This window comes from Boleophthalmus pectinirostris, unplaced genomic scaffold (assembly GCF_026225935.1).
Source record: "Boleophthalmus pectinirostris isolate CB_2022bp ecotype Guang Dong unplaced genomic scaffold, ASM2622593v1 HiC_scaffold_1, whole genome shotgun sequence".
NCBI lineage: Eukaryota > Metazoa > Chordata > Actinopteri > Gobiiformes > Gobiidae > Boleophthalmus > Boleophthalmus pectinirostris.
The window spans coordinates 11456484-11476803 of NW_026570970.1; the positions used below are offsets into that span (position 1 = coordinate 11456484).

Sequence of the window (20320 nt, forward strand, 5' to 3'; positions counted from 1 at the left end):
CGGACCCTCCACCAGAAAATTTACACAATGCACCTTTAAGCAGAGACACACAACCCATTTTGAAACAGTTTTTGACTCTTTTGATGTGAAACGCTCTTGCACTACCTGGTATCGTACTGTATTAGTTCAAAAGCAAAGCGAGCGGTCCAAAATATTGAAAATGACACCGGCCGTCCCCATAGCTTTCCCTCTCATACTCCGCTGATTAGTTTTTGTGTAGTTGATGGATGAGCTTGTCCTTGTTTATTTGTCTAATTGCAAGCTCAGTTAATAGCCCTCCAATTGACACCACAGTGCTCCCAGCCACTTCCGTCACAAAAGCTCAGACCGAAGAGTGTAAGCACCAATATTTACCCGCACCTGTGAAACCATCATAACAAAAAGACACGTCTCATTTAGAAACGCTCGCCATTGTCTGCTGTGAATACAATCTCTGGCAAAAAAAAAGAAAAAAGAAAAAGAACATTGGAACCACGTTTATAATCCTTTTCTGATCATTATTGAATCTCTCCATTTGAGTTGCAGATTTTTGTCACTTCAAAGCGCACCTCGGTCTGTTTTGAAGCGGTATTCTGAGTTATTATTTCAGATTGACGTGTGTATGTGGTGTTTTCTTACCCAGAGACAGATGTTCAAATACAGATTTCAGTGACGGTGGAGCACGGTGCATTGACAGGGGTTTTAATTGAAATCAAATCAAAATACACTTGACTGCTTATTTGGATTCATATGCTCAGATGTGTTCTGCATGATAATGATATTTCTGGAGATAGTTTTTGAAGGTTTCATCTAAAATACGTGTCTGTGATGGACGGTGTAGCTTGTAGTGTTGTCATAATCATACAAAAATTTCAAACTTGATTTCAAAACAAACGAATAGACTTGATACTCAATACCGATACTGATACCACAATGATAACTAAAAAGGCATTTTCTTTATGCAATAGATTGTGATTTTCAACATTAAATCATGGTACTTTCTTTTGTATTACCGTGTGGTCTTATATCTGTGTAATCCAAGTAGGTTCCTTAGTGTTCTAGTGTGGTTTTATACTTGTTCTGATAGAGCTCAAGAATCAGAAAAGGTTCATTTCTGTCCTGTGAACGTGACTTTTTTAGTATTGATACCTGCTCAAATGAGTCTAGTTTCAATACGAAAACTAGTATTGATTAGCAGGGGTATGCAAAAATGATCAAAATATTAATATATCGTATCGTTTAATGTGATGATACAGTATCGATATCGTGGACTGAGTATTTTTTGATATATTTTATAAAATTATGTTGTTACAGTGCTACAGTTTTGTTGCTTGCTTAGCTCTAAGCAAGCAACAAAACTGTAGCACTCAGGCTCGGGAGCCAAATTTGGCCCACGATATAATTATATTTGGCCCGCCAGATCATATCAAATATGTATTAGAGCTACAGCTACAGAGAGACATTATTTATTTAAAATGTTGTTATTATTTTATTTTATATCATGCTTGTTCTGGATTTAATGTTTAAACAAAAATATTATGATACATTTATTTTAATAAGAAAAGGTTTAACATTACATATCTCAAAAGAAGAGAAAACATGTAGATATTGTTGAAATTTTCCATTAAATATTTAGTTTGGCCCATAACTTACTCTGTGAATTTGAGTTTTGACACCCTTGGTTTAGACAAAGGAAACTCTTTTATGCCACACATTTGACATTTTCACAGTTTTGATGATAAAAATGTTTGTGTTTCATATTCACTTTGCACAAGAAGTGGTTTAACAAAGACTTTTAGTGTCACAGCCATGATTTAGCCTTGATTTTTTGTTGAACCATATTAAATCAATTTGAAATATATCGTATCGAATCAAAAGTTCACTGTATCAAGATATGTATCGTATCGTGGCCTGTGTATTGACGTATGTATCGTATCGGCAACTTCTTAATGATACCCAGCCCTATTGATTAATATCTGATTTTCTGATACTTTTGACAGTATTTTTGTACTTTTGCTCTGTGAATTTGCAAGTGTAAGAAGTTGCAGCTGTACTGTTATAAACTGTCACACAGTTTATAACAGCACAGTATGGGGTTACACTAACAGTTCGCTGGTCATGATAACGGGTTATGTATTGTGCGATTTGACATTGCTCTGAAAGAATACTGTATACATATTAAAAATTCATTATTATTAAATTACTGGTAATGTTTTTATATGTATAGATTTTACCTTTTGTCTCGCCTCTTCCATTGGTCTTTGTTTTTTGTCTTATGGAGTTTATTTCTTCTACTGTATTATCTAAGACTATATATTTTCTTCTTCTATTTCTACTACTTCTTCTTCTTGACTTTTTCATATTTGTAATCACTTTCTCATTACAGATTTTGTTGATCCAAGTTGTAATTTAGATCTCCATCTTCACATAATACCATATTTCAGTGTGTAATTAACCTTGACCTGTGAGTACAAACTATCCATTTTCTCATTCTTTATGTTCGCGATCAAATACAAAAGACTATTCTACAGTTATAAATATATCGACTTCCTGTGAGGCAGTGGTAGTGTGTAATTAGCAGCTTCTTCTTTCCATCTCATCCGCGCTGTGCAAAGGTGATCAATCGCCCAGGGAGTGTGTGCATATATGTGTGTGTGTGTGTGTATATATACTAGACTGTATATACAAGTGGACTAATGGAGTGTGACGTTACCCACAGTGTTCAGCACCAGTCGCAGTTATAGGGACAAATTTAGAGTTTAATATTAGGAATACGAATTTGTTTACGGTCAAAATAGCGAAAATGAAACACCAGGATCATGTAGAGCGGGTTAATACGAACATTTTAAGACCAAAATGACGAGGCTCACTGCAGCAGTTACAGAAAGAGGGATGGCAATTTCCAGTGTACTTCATTTGGAGCCAGAGTCAGTGGAGCCGGAAGCGCCCCCATGCTCACTTCCTAGTGGGTTAGCTATGTCCATTTAGAGTCTATGTCAGTGTTTCCTAAACTTTTTTTCTAGGGATCTATATTTTAAAAGTCACAAACCTTCAAGACCCAAGTCAATAGACATTATTCATAAATCACAAAATAAAGGTGGATTTGACCATTATTGAACATTAATGAGGATATTTTATTGTTGACTGAATAATTAGTATTACTCAAGTTTTAAACAATAAAAAACAATAATTGAAGCAGCAATAAAAGGATCCATAAGTCGCCTATTTGGACATTAAATGTAGTCCATTTCTTCTTCTTTTCAACATTCAATTGAACCAGCAATGTTGGAACAAATTTAAACTTATATTGCAGACCGTGACAAGGTAACCCCCCAAAAAATCTCTTGAGACCCACCTAAGGGTCGTGACTCAGTTTTTGGGAAACAATAGTCTGTGATGTATTTATGTGTGTGTATATGTACGTGTGTCTGCTTCCTTAAAACCTTTGTCACGGTGCAGCAACAGCTACAAAACTACATATACCATGATCCTTTGCTCTGTTTCAGTCCATGATGAAATAACTGTTATTAAGCACTTTTAAATCTTAATTATTTGGATTATGACATAGTGGTATATTCACATTTTTGATAGCCTCCACAAAGTATCATTATAAATATTGTACAGTGAGATGCGTAGAGTGAAAATATTGTATCGAGAGATTTGGATATCCCTACTAGGGATGTAACAGTAACACCTCTTTTCCCAGGCATTTGGTACTGGCTAGTCAGGTTATCTTGGTGTTTTTATTGTAGTTTTCACATGTTTTCTGTGTATATGTACATGTAACTGTTAATTCTATTTTGCTGGCTTGTATGTGAAGCACTTTGGTCACCTGAAGTTGTTTTAAATATGATATATAAATAAACTTGAATTGAATTGAGCTAAAATATTGTTATATCATACCGTCAAAAATCTCACAATAATATCATGAGCTGTCACAATATATCAAATTACAAGTTCCTTTGCTTAAATGCATGGTTTTATAGTAGCAACAGCTTATAAGCATAGGGAACTAGATATCCCATGATTCATTTCAGTATAGACAACATTATATATGTATAATATGTTTTTCTTAACAATTATTAATAATGATGATGATTAATAATGATTCTTGTCAAGGTATTTTAAAAGAAAAAATGATCCTATCTACAATTGTACTTGCCCCTTCAAAATATTGCAATAAATACTGTACCGTGAGATTTGGATATTGTAACATCCCTAATCCCTACTGTATATGCGCGTGTATATGTTTGTGTATGTGTGTGTACTTTGTTATAGTGCGCCAATGGCTAAAACACTACATATACATACATATGATCCTTTGCTTTGTTTCAGTCCAATCTACATGAAGAAATAACTGTTATTAAGCACTTTTAAATCTTAATTGGATTATAACATTCACAAAATATCGCAATAAATAAAAAAGATATTGTTACATCCCCATTATATATATGTGTGTGTGTATAGTGTATGTGTATTTTTGTGAATGTGTGTGTGTTCTTGCATACAGGGAGAGGTGGTCTAGGGCCCCTGGCTAATTGAGTGTGTGCAGGATTATGACGGTCCTTGAAGTGGATGTGAAATAATGTGTGCTGTCTGCCTCTGCGCTGTGCTCGCCCAGGTACATGTGGAGCTGCGCGGGGCCATGAGCGGAATACTGAAGAGGAAATTTGAGGAGGTGGAGGCAACGGCGGTGGCGGTGGCGGCGTCTCCGTGCTCGTCGGCGCGTGAGTCCGATGATGATGTGTCCTGCAGTGAGAGCGGGGACAGCAGAGACAGCGTCAACCCTGCAGCCTCGGGCCCATTCACACGTCAGTATTCTACCTTTTGTATCAGGGGACCAGCCAGTGTGTGCTAATTATAATCACTTGGTTTCATTAGGCCTTTTAACTGGATGTATATTTATGCCTGAAGTAAATGTATGCTCAAAATGCTCTGTTCCACTAAGTGATGTCATGTAGTGGCATTTAGGGCTGGGCGATATGGACCAAAAAATATATCTTTATATAATTTGCTATGTCTCAATATACGATTTACATCTCAATATTTGTACAGAAAAAATAATCCCCCAAAAACTACTGCAAAAACAAACATGCCAAATTGCACAAGGATTTTTTTATGAAGTGCAAAAAAGCAGGTCATGTAGAAAAAATAGCATAAAAAAAATTATAATTTAACTGTAAAATAAAGGAAGAAATAATACATATTGCCTTGTTCTCATTCAAAAATAAAACAACTCATCTCAAGCTCATCTTTGCATTAACTCTTTTAACCAAACAATAACCAGAACCATGAGCTCCTTTAGCAGAGGAAGCTCGGGAGGTTCCTTATTTTAATAGATCCATGTTCCTCATCAGCGGTAAAGAGCTGTGAGGAATCCCACAATCCACTGCAGATCAAACCAAACGTTTCCAAACACTATTGTACAAGTTTTAGGTTATTCATTAAAATCTTCTGCATAAATAAACTTTACATTACTAAACTTTACAACATATGAATCATAGAGCCACATCAGCCGGTTGGAGATTATAATGTGTTTAATGAAGCTTTGCGCACATTTGTTTACATTTTACAGAAGCAAAACTTAAAACCACATGGCTCATTTGCACAAATTATAAATGCTGAGAAAAAAACAGCTCACTCCTTGTGCCAGGCAAGCACAGAGAAGGCAATCAAGCAAAGCGTCAAAATCTGAATTAAATGTAAGCATTATATCGATATGTCAGAATCCATTTTGTCTTAAAAAAATATCGAGATATATTTTAAATATCGAGATATCGCTCACCCCTAGTGTGGCATTTCTCACAACGTTCAGTAGAGATTGGCAACTCCAAGGCTGAAATGATCCAAATGATTCTAGTGAAAGTGTAAGCACTTCCTTTGTTACCAGATGACATCACAAGGTGGAACTGAGTGTTTTCTGTTTGAGAGAGTAAGTCTGCCCAAGTATGCTAAAGTTGTGTGTTAAACATGTACAAATGAAACAAAACACAACTCCAGGTCTGTATGTGGTGAGGAAACAACATTATAACACAGATCAGAAAATGGTATAACATGAGCTCTTTAATTAAAGGAGCTATATGTCTCCTTTAATATTCCTTATGTTCCTTTAATTAAACAACCGTGTCTCCAAACAAGAGGTAGACATCTGCAAATCAAAAAGCTTTTACAGATAACAATTCTAATGCTGATTCATTCTTAATTACAAAAACATTGGATATGATAGCCATGCTGTTTATGATATAATGTGGTGTTTTGGTTCTCCAGAAGACTATCCAATTAGAATTAGTTTCAGTGCTGACATCCAGTTGGTTTAAACATAAAAAGACTCGCTCTGATCTGAATCCTCACTACATAAACCCCAGCACCTGCAGCCAGTCATTAGTCAGTGCTTCTGCTGCTGGAGTACATGCTGTCCATACACTGAAAATGAGGAAAACTTGCATGCATCCTCTATTTGCAGGTTGCTACTGATACTATATGTCATTGCTCTTCTTATAATGTTCCACAATATGACATTAAACATATCCATCTTACATTTATTCAATTAAAGGTGTTATTATTGCTCACCTCTCCACAGATCCGACCTGTAACTTGGTCTGGTTTGGTCTCCATGAACATAGAAAGGTTTAATTCTACGGCTGCTCGATTATGGAAAAAATCATTATCACGATTATTTTGGTCAATATTGAAATCACGATTATTCAAATGATAATTTTTTGTTACACAATGCAATTATTCAGCATTTCTCTTTCAAAAAACTCCACTTTGTTATTGATAATTTACGCAAAACTTTCAAATTGAAGAAAAATATAGGCTACAAATCTGTACCTTAGATCAGTTTTGCGATGTATAAAACATAAAATGAATAAAATATACTTTGAACATGAAATAAGGCATTGAAAAACATAAATGTATCCAAAACAATCTATTTGCAGCTGTTCTAAAATATCCTAAAATAAACTTTGTTGAGCTTTAAATAGTTTTTAACTTGATTATATGAGTTTGGAGACACACAAATTGAAATCACAATCAAAATTCGATTAATTGCACAGCCTTATTTAATACCGTACTGTGCAACATAATAATAACAACTCCATGGAGAAAAGCTTTTGATGGACTCTCTACCAGAAAAGTTACACAATGCAGCTTTAAGGCACTGGCAACCGAGGTTCAGTTGTGATTGGAAAACCTTTTTAAAACCGTAAGAATACAGGCTATGTACAGAATTATATCTGTTAATGCTTTTTTGAGTACAAATCAATAGAGAGAAATCGTGCGTGATTCAGGTCTGCCTTATCTGTACAGCAAGATGCCCCCTCCTGTTGGGAATTACTTCACTAATTAAATAAGCTTATTAGGCTAAACAAAATTAAGTTATTGATTAAAATAAGGCATCATTACCTCTGCGTTTAGTATCAGACTTGTATGTTTTGTTCTTATCTCTGTGCTGTGCTGTGTCAGCCACATTTCCTTTTGAATTTCCTGATCACACTGATTGTATGTTTCAGTCAGGCCTGATTTCTCATATAACATCAGTATTTCAATCTTTAAAAAAAATATCTGTTATTTCTTTCCAACTGTGGTGTACTATATTTTTTTTACTTCTGAAATCTCCTTTTGATCATTTTGAATTTTGAACTTAGTAGTAGGGTATTGCAATATTTACAATCTTCTCTAAAAACATAGTTACACCCAAACTTACTCCACTGCTGCTTTAAACCGAGTGGTGGAATGTAATTAAGTAAAATTAATAAAGTACTGTAGTACTTTAGTATAAAAAAAGTAGGTATCTGTACTTTACTTACTAAATGGATACTAAAAAAGTACTAAAGTACTAAATGGATAATTTTTTAACATTTACTTCATCACAGTTGAGAGCAGGTATCTGTGCTTTCTTCTCCACTAAATTTTTGAACAGGACTTTTTTTATAGACATTCGTAGTTTGAGCAAACAAAATACCGTATTTTCCGGACTAATGAAGAAGAAAAAAAAAATGTAAGTCGCACTTTTTTGGGGAAATTTATTTTATAAAATTGGAGACCAGGAACCGACATTTCATCTTGAAAGGCAAGTTATAGTAATGACAACAGAACAGAATAAGTTTACCAAACTCTCCATCTCACTCCAAATAACTAAATCCATTGAATTCTTTATCCTCTGTGTTACTTCTAAGCAACTCCACAACTTCCGGAGATGAACGGAGCGCCGCTTCCTCTTCTGCGTCAGTTCCAGTTAGAATTATTGTGTTTTTTCTGAATTCCAACAGGATGGTTTTGGTTGTCACTGAAGTCCAGGCTTCGTCCATCCATCCAGTGACTTTCAGGAAAGTTACATGGCGCACCCTTCAGGTTGCTGTAAAGCTGTGTTCTCCATCCCCGCTTTCCGCCATTCTCTCACAAGTTTCTCGCTCACTCTGAACCTTCTTTCTGCTGCTCGATTACTGTTTTCGACTGCATATTCCACTACTTGCAGCAGGACAGCAGCTCTTTCTGCAGGAGACATGCTCAGTAGAGGGCGAAATGACAGTGATACAGAAGCAACAGGAGCAGCAGATACTGACACACAAGACTACTGTAGAGCCTCTCGCAACTGTCACTGTGAAAATTTTAATATATGAGTCGCACTGGAGTATAAGTCGCAGGAAACACCCAAAACATGAAAAATAGTGCTAAATAGTCCTAAAAATACAGTAAATGTATACAGTTGTTTTTGAACAAAATTCACAATTCTTGATCAAAATCACTACATTTGAAGCTTTATTAGAGTTCAAAATCTGTGTGAAATACTATTACTTTTTATTCTTTAAGTACATTTTTAAACAAGTAGATTTTTTACGTGAGTATTTTTTTTTTTGCCAGTATCTGTACTTTTACTTAAGTAGCTCAATCACATACTTTTTCCACCGCTGCCTAAACCTAAACACCATTCTGTATGCAGCAATAGCCCTCTTATTAAACCACATTATCTGGGTGTGTTACTGCGATTAGGTAAATCTCTGGTCACAGTCGGAGTGAGACGTTTACATGCACATCCAGACTCCAGTTGAATGTAACCTGCCTGACAGAATGATGAATCTCCTCATTTCATCTCAGGGAAAACAAATCCGGGGCTCTTTGTAATCAAGACAGCAATAACGGCCTTGCTCTCCACCTGACGTGCATCCGGTATTGTGGAAGCTGAGCGACCGCCTGTGTTCGGAACAGAGAGGAGCAGGCCAGGAGCTATGGGCCTTTTATAAACCTGCTCTGTCTGTCATTAGGAACTGCATTAGAGCGCTGTGCAGAGTGAATAGGAGAGGTGAGGAAGAGGAGAGAGAGGAGAGAGAGGCTGACTTGTATAATGTAGAGACAGGAGGAGGAAGGAGCTGCTAATCGGCTCACAGAAAAGACCTGCTTTCCATTGTGTATATTTTTGTGCTTTTCAAATCTCACTTTTTGACAATTTTACATTTTGACAATGATATACAATCTATGTTAAAAACATAGTTACACCCGAACTTATTAACAAAGTAGTAAAGTACTGTACTGTATTTTTTGGACTATAAGTCGCACCAACCAAAAAAGGGGAAATGAAGAAGATAAAAACATATATAAATCGCACAGGACTATAAATCGCACTTTTTGGTGGAAATTTATTTTATACAATCAGAGACCAGGAACCAACATTTCATCTTGAAAGGCAAGTTACAGTAACAACAATAGAACAGAGAACAACAGACTGTTAATGTCACATATGCACAGTTCTTCAGATAACTATAGCATAAACAACAGACCAGAACAAGTTTAACAAACTCTCCATCTCACTCCAAATCACTAAATCCATTCAATTCTTCATCCTCGGTGTCACTTCTGAGCAACTCCACGACCTCCAGAGGTAAATGGAGCACCGCTTCCTCTTCTGCGTAGCTGTTGTCAGACTCAGCATCAGCTCCAGTTAGAATTATTCAGTTTTTTCTGAATCCCGACAGGATGGTTTCAGTTGGCACTGAAGTCCAGGCTTTGTCTGGCCCGGTTGCCGTGAAGCTGTGTTCTCCATCCCTGCTTTCTGCCAGTCAATCACAAGTTTCTCGCTCACTCCAAACTTTCTTTCTGCTGCTCGATTACTGTTTTCAGCTGAATAATTCTCTGCTTACAGAAGGGCAGCGACTCTTTCTTCAGGAGACATGTGCATTAGAGCCAAGTGTCAATGATACAGGAGTAATAAAAGTAGCAGATACTGACACACAAGCCTAGAGCGACCTCTCGTGGCTGTCTGTGTGAAAATTTTAAGTCGCACCGGAGTGAGTAAGTTGCAGGACCACCCAAACCATGAAAAAAAGTGTGACTTATAGTCCAGATTTTTGCAATTTGTATGAATTTTGAGATAAATTGTACTTACTGGTTATCTATGAGTATTTATATAGAGTATATAATAGTAGTAGAAATGCAAATTTTTCCTTTTTAAACGTCTTGACAAGATCTTAGAGTGAATCATTACCGTCAGAATAGAAAGAATTCAGATTTAAAAGTGCTTCTCAAGTCACAGGCCTCAAGTCAAGCCGAGTCATTGACCTTCAAGTCCAAGTCGAGTCCCACGTTAAGTCTCAAGTCCTAAAAAATAGTGACTCAAGTCTGACTCGAGTCCAAGTCACAGCTTGCATGTTCCCACCTCTGGAATTTACCACAGAAAAGATTTGCTTTCCAATTGTATGTATACTATATTTTTGTACTTTTCAAATTCAAACATTTTGAAATTAGTAGTAGAGTATTGCAATATATACAGTCTTCACTAAAAACATAGTAAAAACCCAAACTTAACCCAACAAAACTACACCCAAATGTATTAACAAGTGTACTTAAGTAAAAACTGTAGGTATCTGTGCTTTTAAAAATGGATGCTTTCTACTTTTTCTTCACTATATTTATAAAACTGCACTGTCTGTTACTGTCTGGAACTGCATTAGAGCGCTGTGCAGAGTGAATAGGAGAGGTGAGGAAGAGGAGAGAGAGGAGAGAGAGGCTGACTTGTATAATATAGAGACAGGAGGAGGAAGGAGCTGCTAATCGGCTCACAGAAAACACTTGCTTTTCAATTGTACTGTAAATATATTTAGTACTTGGATGGGAGACCGCTGGGAGAATCAGGTGCCACAGTGGGGTGCCACGTTGCCTAGTAAGAAAGAGGAGTGTGTGAGAGCGACTTTGGTGATCGGAGGGACTGATGACGCAGATTGGCAGCCTCGCTTCTGTCAGTCTGCCCCAGGACATCTGTGGCTACAATAGTTTCTTACCACACCGGGTATAGAGTGAATGAATAATGCACCAAATTGTACAAAAACATACCTGGAGTTGTGTTTTGTTTAATTCACACATGTTTAACACACAAATCCTGCAACAGAAAACACTCTGTTCCACCTTGTGATGTCATATAGTAATACAGGAAGTGCTCCACTGTGTTTTTAAACTCCATACACCTTCACTAGAATAATTTAGATGATTTCAGACCTGGAATTGTCAATCTCTACTGAACTAAAGGTAAAAGGAGCTGTTATTGTGAAAAAATCATTCAATCAATCAATCAATCAACAACTTTATTAATCCCAAAAGCAATTCAGTTCGCACATCCCTGGTCGTGCACTGTCCATAAATAATAAAATAAAAATAAAAAACAATACATACAATGCCATACATTCAAAACTCAGTGCATCAGGGACACAATAGCAAATTTATAAATAAAATAAAATAAAAGATGTAGATGTAGGCAGACTAATAAACCAGGATTACTTAAACATGTGTGAATGAAACAAAACACAACTCTAGGTATGTTTTTGACAAGGTAACAGCATTATAACACAGCTTTAATCTCACAAGAATCAATTTTGTGTAATATAGGACCTTTAAAACTATAACATGAAAACGTCTTACAGTTAGAATTAGTTTGAGTGTAATTTATTTCTGATTCTTGGCGTACACGACTCTTCTTCGACACATCTGACAAGTGATGGACTCGTGCCCTTTGCTTGTGCCATCGCTGCTGCTTTCAAGAGCTCCTCGAGAAGCCTGCCAAAATGTAAGGCCAACCTGACAATGTGAACGTGCACCGTGGCATTTTTATGAATTTTAATTATTACCATAGCAACACAGTAATAGATCACCCATCGATCCCAGAGACCTGCCACTTGGGTCGATATAGTATATGTGGACTTGGTGTACATTTTGTAACTCACATTATTACAGTGAGTGCTTTTCTTTGCAAGAGGACGGAAAAAATATGTAATTTTTAAATATATTTTTAAGATATAAGCTGTGTACTGATTGGTTCTCATCTTACTCTGACCATTGTGTTTTAAATGTGTTAAAGGTCTTATGCTATTTTCTGATCTATAATGCATCAAAAACAGACCTGGAGTTGTGTTTTGTTTCATTCACACATGTTTAACACACAAAGCCTGCAGATTTAGGCCAGAGATCGTCAACCTGTAGCTCGGGAAATACCAGTAGCTCTCCACCCCCTTCCAAGTAGCTCACCAAGGGATTTCTGAATTATATGCATTGTGCTGAATTACACATTTTGGTTAATTAAATGGCTTTTGCCCAACTTTGTGCACTAATAAATGGTTTATGTTTTTAAGCATCTAACTGTACCCATCTAACGCCATGGCTCTTCTATACTCAATTTCTTGTGGCTGCTGAAATGAGAAACTCTCTGGTATTTTTGTTTTGTAAGGGTAGCTCACTGGAGGAAAAAAGTTGGAAACCCCTGATTTAGGCTGAGTTCTTCTCTCAAACTGAATGTATATATTTTTTTTCATTGTCACTATTATCACTTTATTATCAATAAAAAAAAAAAAAAAAAAAAACACACACTAGATAAAAAAGAAGGTGCAGGAAGAGGCAAACACGCCCCCCAAAAGCCTCCACCTTATGAATACATTAAAAACTGAACATTATAGCTGTGTATTCATAAAAATGAAATATATATATAAATAAAATTACATTTACACACCTTGGGTTAAATTAATTTGATTCTAAGAGAGATTAAAATACAATGAAACATCCACATTTGAGTGATTATCAAACATTATTATGAAATATCAAACACTCTTTCATCAAACTCTTTTTAAACATCATTTCTGATTTGCTGTCACTAACCAGATGTGAAAACTGGCTCCACAATTTACAGCCTCTGTATCGGAGGCAAAACTGAGCTCTCTTGAGCACTGAGAAAACACTCTGTTCCACCTTGTGATGTCATGTGGTAATACAAGAAGAGCTCCAGTGTGTTTTTAAACTCCATACACCTTCACTAGAATCATTTGGATAATTTCAGTCCTGGAATTTTCACTCTCCACTGAACAAAAGGTAAAAGGTAACTTGAAACCTACCACTTCATGACATCACATGGTGGAACAGAGCATTTTGAGCTTTGGAGATGCAGACAGACTAATAACAAAGCGTTACTCAAACATGTGTGAATGAAACAAAACACGACTCCAGCAGGGTCGCCGCGGGGTCTTAAAAGTCATAAAACGGTCTTAAATTGCATGTTCCTAAATTAGGGCCTTAAAAAGTCTTAAATTATGTTGTCCAAGTCTTATTTTTTCACAAAGGTCTTGAATTTCATTAGCCTATTTTTTGTATACTCAGCCGGGCTGCAGTGCGATGTTAAACAGAGGGAGGGAAAAAAATAACATCTTGAAATCGCGTAACATGAATAAACGTCTAATTTGGAGTATGTGCAAACAATACTTTGGTTTCTGGCACCAGTGGCAATGAGTAAACAATCAGTAGAGTGGAGAAAGACTTTGGATGGATCATGGGGAAGTGTAAGGCTACATTCAGACTGCAGGGCTTAATCCTCAATTCAGATTTTTTTGTGAAATCCGATGTTTTTGCGAGGTCGTTCACATTTCCAATCAAATGGAACTTGTATGTAAACTACAGTGTGAACATTAAACAGCCTGAAAGTGTCCCGCATGTGCGCAGCAGGACACGATGACGTCAACCGCAGCGAGCGTGCTCTTTGTTTACAGAAGTTGTCCAAACATTGACGCGAGCATTGAGCACCTGGAGATTTTAAAGTTCCTCTCGTACCGGAGCCAGAACATGTACAGCTTACTTGTTTTAAGGAGGAGATTGAGAAGGAGAAGGACGAGGTTTTTGGCCGTGGTGGTTTGTGGGACAGCGGCAGCGACGTCCGTTGAAAGAAACGTGTGGATGCGGAGACGTAGCCAAGAGTGGTGAGTGGTGATGTGCTTCGCTTCAGTGACACGGAGTTCGTTAACAATTTTCGCCTACTTCAGCGCAGAATAGTGACATTTGTCGCTTGTTGATAACGTGTAGGTCGGATGGATGCGCTTTGGCTGTTCAGACTGAAGTCGCCTGTCAAAAGATCGGATATGTATCGTTTCAGGACCACATATCCAAGTGTCCTGGGTCGCATTTGAAAAAATCGGATCTGTGTCGTTCAGACTGTCATTAAAAGATCAGATACAGGTCACATAGGGGCCAAAAAATCGGATTTGGGTCACTTCAGGCTGCAGTCTGAATGTAGCCTAAGTTTAGTCCACAGTGGCTCTTAGATTCTAGACATAATAGTTGGTTGGTAAGTATTAGAATTGGATTTGGTGTTTTTTGGCCACATAATGGGTGCGATGTTGGTCTTAATTTTCATTTAAGTGGTCTAAAAAAGGTCTTAAAAAAGTTTAAAATTTGGGGAGTCAAACCCGGGACACCCTGTCCAGGTCCATTTTTGATAAGGTAACAACATTATAACATGGCGAGCGAGTCAATTTTGCGTAATGTAGGACCTTTGATCAGCAGTTATGATAGCACGTTTTCTTATTTTTTATTTACACGATGCTCCAACTTTTTATGTGCTCTTAACAAATTGATTTTTTTGTGGGGGTTAAAAATAAAATACATTATCATAGACCTCAGTGCAGATTAGCAGAGGCCATTGATTTGCATACATCGTCTCATATCAGATGCCAATTGAAAAGATAATAATTTAATCTGCAGTACTTAGTCTGCATGACACTGCATATGAATCTTATCTAGTGTGATTGTTTTGGAATGGACTGAAACCATATATCGTTTACAAGGTTAATGGTATAGATTTTATAATGCTGTTTTGTTTTTAATTGCAGCCTGGCAATGTTCCAAACTGGAGCATTAGCGACCTTAAGTGGACAGTGTCTGCTTCATCCTTAAGTGCTGAGTGCCGCACCAGTGTACAGCGTAATCCTGGGGGGATTTTTAAAAGCTTGTAGTCCACACACAGCTTTCTTACACGCAAAAACTGAGTCATATTTGCGAGTGTGGATGCTCTAATCTTAGCTGTAATGGGCTTGTTACGTGTCAGCGTGAATGACGTGCGCTCAGCTGATGAGGAGGGGGTCGGGTTTGAAATGAAGAAGCACTGAAATAATCATTGTTAGAATCCAAATTAGACATAACGGCTAATTCCCTCAGAGTTTGAATGTTGTGAGTTCAGTTCCCAGACAGAAGTTTAATCTTAGATTTAGATTTGGACAAAGGGAAATTTTGAAATTCTTGGACACAGTAGCTCACACATCACAATATATTACTTACGATATGTTCCTAATTCCTTATGACCTCTTGTATATTTTTATTACTGTATTGCTATATTTTATTTTTACTTGCGTATATATAAACGTGTATAATTATGCCTTATTTGACACCAGTCTTTTGCTGTTTCTGCTGCTTATTTAGAATTTATTACACAATTACTCTTTGTTGTTATAATGTGAGCTATTGTGTCCAAATAATTTGTCATGTGGATCGAGTTCAGGGATCTGCTTGAGTCCTAGGAGGGTCTCAAGTCCTGGAAGGGTCTCGAGTTTTGGAAGGGTCTTGAGTTCTGGAAAGGTCTCGAGTCCTGGTAGGGCCTCGAGTTTTGGAAGGGTCCAGAGTTCTGGAAGGGTCTTGAGTTCTAGAAGGGTCTTGAGTTCAGGGATCAGCTTGAGTCCTGTGATAGGGCCTCGAGTTTTGGAAGGGTCTTGAGTTACGGAAGGGTCTCGAGTCCTGGGCAGGTCTCAAGTTCTGAAAGGGCCTTGAGTTTTGGAAGGGTCTTGAATTCTGGAAGGGTCTCAATTTCTGGGAGGGCCTCGAGTCCAGGGATTTGCTTCAGTCCAGGGATCTGCTTGAGTCCTAGGAGGGTTTTGAGTCCTGGAAAGGTCTTGAGTCCTGGTAGGGCCTCGAGTTTTAGAAAGGTCTCAAATCATGGAAAGGTCTCGAGTCCTGGTAGAACCTCAAGTTTTGGAAGGGTCTTAAGTTCTGGAAGGGTCTCGAGTCCAGGGATCAGCTGGAGTCCTGGTAGGGCTTCAAGTTTTGGAAAGGTCTAGGAATTTACTCGAATCCAGGGATCTGCTCGGGTCCTGGAACGGTCCCGAGTCCTTGTAAGACCTGCTGTTATGAATGGCAAGACTGTGGAGTAATATATTCGTAGCTGATACTCATTAGAAAAACAAATGCATATTGTTTTTTTGTTTATTTTGTTTTAAACTGAAAGCAAAACTAAATAAAGGAGATAAAGTAAAAGTTTTTTCAAAGCAGTATTGCGCTGAAGCTCGTATATTACACAATTTTAAATCTTGTGCGTTAGTTTTAAGACGTTATAATGCTCAAAAAAAGGCCTAGAGAATCAAACTCATCAGTTTTTCTAGGTATTTTTGAGCGGTAAAACCACCTGTAATTGAATAAATGTAAGGTAGAGCTGTGGAATATTCGAGGAAGAACAATGACTTCACGAACCTCCAACCACAAAGTTACATAATGCACCTTTAAATCTAATCTAAGCTAATACAATTTTCCATATATTTTTATTGTTTGTTAATGGTTTGACTAGGTTTATATAGTATATTTGTGTATCTATTGTTCACTGGTCATTCCCGGTCACTTCTCTTCACGCAGTAAGACTCAATATTTTTCCTTGCACTTTTATTGAACCATTTTGCCAGAATAAACCAGATCGTAAATGTCCCTTGTATTTTTAGTCAGGCAGAACAAATGCAATGTTTAATGGAAAATTGTTCAGTTTTATTGTTTTAAAAGCTCATAATGTTAAAGCCCAAGCTGCAGTGACAACACAGTAAAACCAGTAGCTAATAAAAAGGGAGAAGCAGAGAAGCAGTCTGTCTGGTGCTGGGCTCTGGTACTGTGGCGCTCCTCGGATGTGTAGAGACGATTATTTATGCCCCACTATCTCTCGCTCTGTCTCAACCCCCCCGCCCCTCCTCTTCCTCCTCCTCCTCCTCTCCTCCTCACTCCTCTCTCCTCCTCGCTCTTCTTCTCCTCTCCTTAAAAAGACACGGTGAAACACAGAATGATGAAATAGTTCCTGGGGAGGTTGCAGTCAGGAGGATGAGGATGTGGAGTCTCTTTGTGGATCCATCCAGAGAAAGAATGTGCAATATGTGAGGTTTTTCAGGACAGCACTTCCTCTCCGTCTCAGTGCTCAGTCCTCAGTGCTGGAATTTTAAAACTGTGAAAGCGAAAAATTTTAAGGAGGTTAAGTGGTAAAATATTTTAGATGTTTATAAAGTAAATGCCGATTCATGCAAACTGCTGAATATTAATTTCAGTTATAAACCATTAGTCTGATTCTCACAAACAATGATACACTTACTCTTACATTTCTGCTGTTCTTGTACTTTTGTTGCAACATTTTCTTTTATTATGGAACAAAATAATGTTATCTAAAGTAAAGGTGCATTGTGTAACGTTTCTGGTGGATTTCCCATCAAGTGCTTTTTTCCAAGGAGATGTTATTGCTTTGTCTAGAATGTCTCACAGTATGGCATTAAACCTTTCTATTTTTATGGACAACAAGTCAGACCAAGTTACAGGTCAGATCAGTGACCCCGCTCACAGTCAGATTGTCTGCTTTTCTAGGTATTTTTGAGCTATAAAACCACCTGTAATCAGGGGTGTAGTGGGTGTGGTACGCGGGGGTACGCCGTCCAACCACTTCTCCCGACGTGAGATATAAAAAAAATAACAAATATAAAATATCTTACAGAGCTTACAGAGCTATTGGTAATGGTGAAAACAAACTGCACAGGCTCATGATATTTCTAGTGCTGTCCTATAGTGACCTGCGACATGAGGAGACCAGGACTCATCCCAGGACTGAACCAGGACTAAAACAGGACTAAACCTAAAGTGCAGCCGTCGCCCGATCTTGCTTGGTGGACATCCTGCTCCACGGGCTCGGGGTTGTGTCTCCCTCAAGTCAGAGATTAGTTCTGGTTTAAACTTGGTTTAGACCTGGTGTAAACCTTATTTAAAACTGGTTTGGTCCTGGTTTAGACCTGGTTTAGACATGGTTTAGTTTTGGTTTAGACCTAGGTTTAGTCCTGGTTTAGACCTGGTTTAGACCTGGTTCATTTCTGGTTCAGTCCTGTTTTAGTCTGGGTTCAGTCTTGTTTTAGTCCTGGTCCAGTCATGGTTTAATCCTGGTTTAGATCTGGTTTAGTCCAGGTTTAGTCCTGGTGTAGTCCTGGTTTAGTCCTGGTTTAGACCTGGTCCAGTCCTGGTTTAGTTCTGGTCCAGTCCTTGTGTAGTCCTCCCAGTTCAGTCCTGGTGTAGTCCTGGTGTAGACCTGGTGTAGTCCTGGTGTTGTCCTGGTTTAGTCCTGGTTTAGTTCTGGTTTAGACCTGGTCCAGTCCTTGTTTAGACCTGGTTCAGTCCTGGTTCAGTTCTGGTTCAGTCCTGGTTTAGACCTGGTTTAGTTCTGTTTTAGTCCTGGTTCAGTCCTGGGCACATGTGATTTATGTTCTGTAGGTGATTATGAACGGCATTAATGTTAATAACATGATTCCACATCATTTTGAGTAAAAAATGAGTAAAAAATCTCAGTGGTTCTTAAATAAACTGTATTAGGTAAAAACAAGAGCAGAACCAGGTGTAAAATGCAACTTGTCCATGACTACGGCCGTTCTGTACAACAACTAACCCAAAGCAGATGAAAACAGAGATAAAATTTCCTCTAAAAATGAGACTGAAATTGAAGTAAAACTGGCATAGCACAAACTGAGAGCCACAGCTTTAGACAAAAGATCTCATATACCAGTAGAGTATAGTGAGTCCTGCATCCTCCCACTCACCCTCATGTGTCTCCACAGCTGGCTCCATCCTGAAGCGAGAGAAGCGTCTGAGAAACAGGCGGGTGCAGTTCGAGAATGTGACCGTGTACTACTTCAGCAGACGTCAGGGCTTCACCAGCGTGCCCAGCCAAGGGGGCAGCACCCTGGGCATGTCCAGCCGCCACAGCTGGGTCCGGCAGTACTCTCTGGGGGAGTTCGCTCTGGAGCAGGAGAGGATCCACCGAGACATGCTACGAGACCATCTCAAAGAGGAGAAGCTCAACTCTATCAAACTCAAGGTGCAGATGCTTAAATTAATTTAATTTCTTTTTTTTTTTCTTTTCTTTTTTTGTACTTTATGTGTTATTTATTTACTTATTTAATAAATTTTTTTTAATTTTAGGTTTATTTTTTAAATTTTATTTCATTTCATTATTTTATTTTAACATTCCATTTATCTATCAATGATTTTTTTAAAAACTTAATATTATTTTTATTTAACGTTTCATTTTTATTTCATTATTTTTATTTTATTTTATTTCATTATTTCTCATTATTTTATTTTAATATGGTATTTTTCTAACAATGTTTTTTAAACTTAATATTATATTTATTTCAAGTTTTAATTTTTATTTCATTCTCTTTATTTTATTTTGTTTTTATTTCATCATTTCTCATTATTTATAATAACATGCTATTTTTCTATCAATGCTTTTTAACTTACAATTATTTTTATTTGAAGTTTTATTTTCATTTCATTTGTTTTATTTTATTTAATTGTTTATTTCTCATTATTTTATTTTAACATGCCATTTTACTATCAGTGATTTTTTTTTACTTAATTTTTTTATGTAAAGTTTTATTCTTATCTCTTTCTTTTTATTTGATTTGATTTTACTTAATCATTTATCATAATTTTATTTTAACATGCAATTTTTCTATCAATTATTTTTTAACTTAATATTATTTTTATTTGGAATTTTATTTTTATTTCATTCTGTTTATTTCATTTCATCATGTTATTTTAACATACTATTTTTCTGTCAATGAAAAATCAATTACTTTGAGAATTGAGGTTCTGGGATAACAAGGCTGAATGTTGCAAATATAACCTTGCAATATTTATGATTATACAGTCCGTGAAAGTTTGCTGAAAATTAAAGTAAAAAATTAGATAATAGCAGGAGAAAATCAAGGCTCGAGGGAATTTTATTATGAAAATGATAAAATTCATCAAAATGTAATTTACA

At 37.0% G+C, this 20320-nt stretch overlaps 1 protein-coding gene across 1 annotated transcript in view; it reads left to right on the top strand.

Moving 5' to 3' along the window:
* The window catches only part of csrnp3 (cysteine-serine-rich nuclear protein 3), an 80007-nt gene that overhangs the window by 52229 nt on the left and 7458 nt on the right, over positions 1-20320 (top strand). Inside the window, exons 3-4 of the mRNA XM_055151863.1 lie at positions 4601-4790; positions 19110-19369. Of these exons, the coding sequence (XP_055007838.1) occupies positions 4625-4790; positions 19110-19369 (426 nt within the window). The 5' untranslated portion in view covers positions 4601-4624. The remainder of the gene's footprint in view (positions 1-4600; positions 4791-19109; positions 19370-20320) is intronic.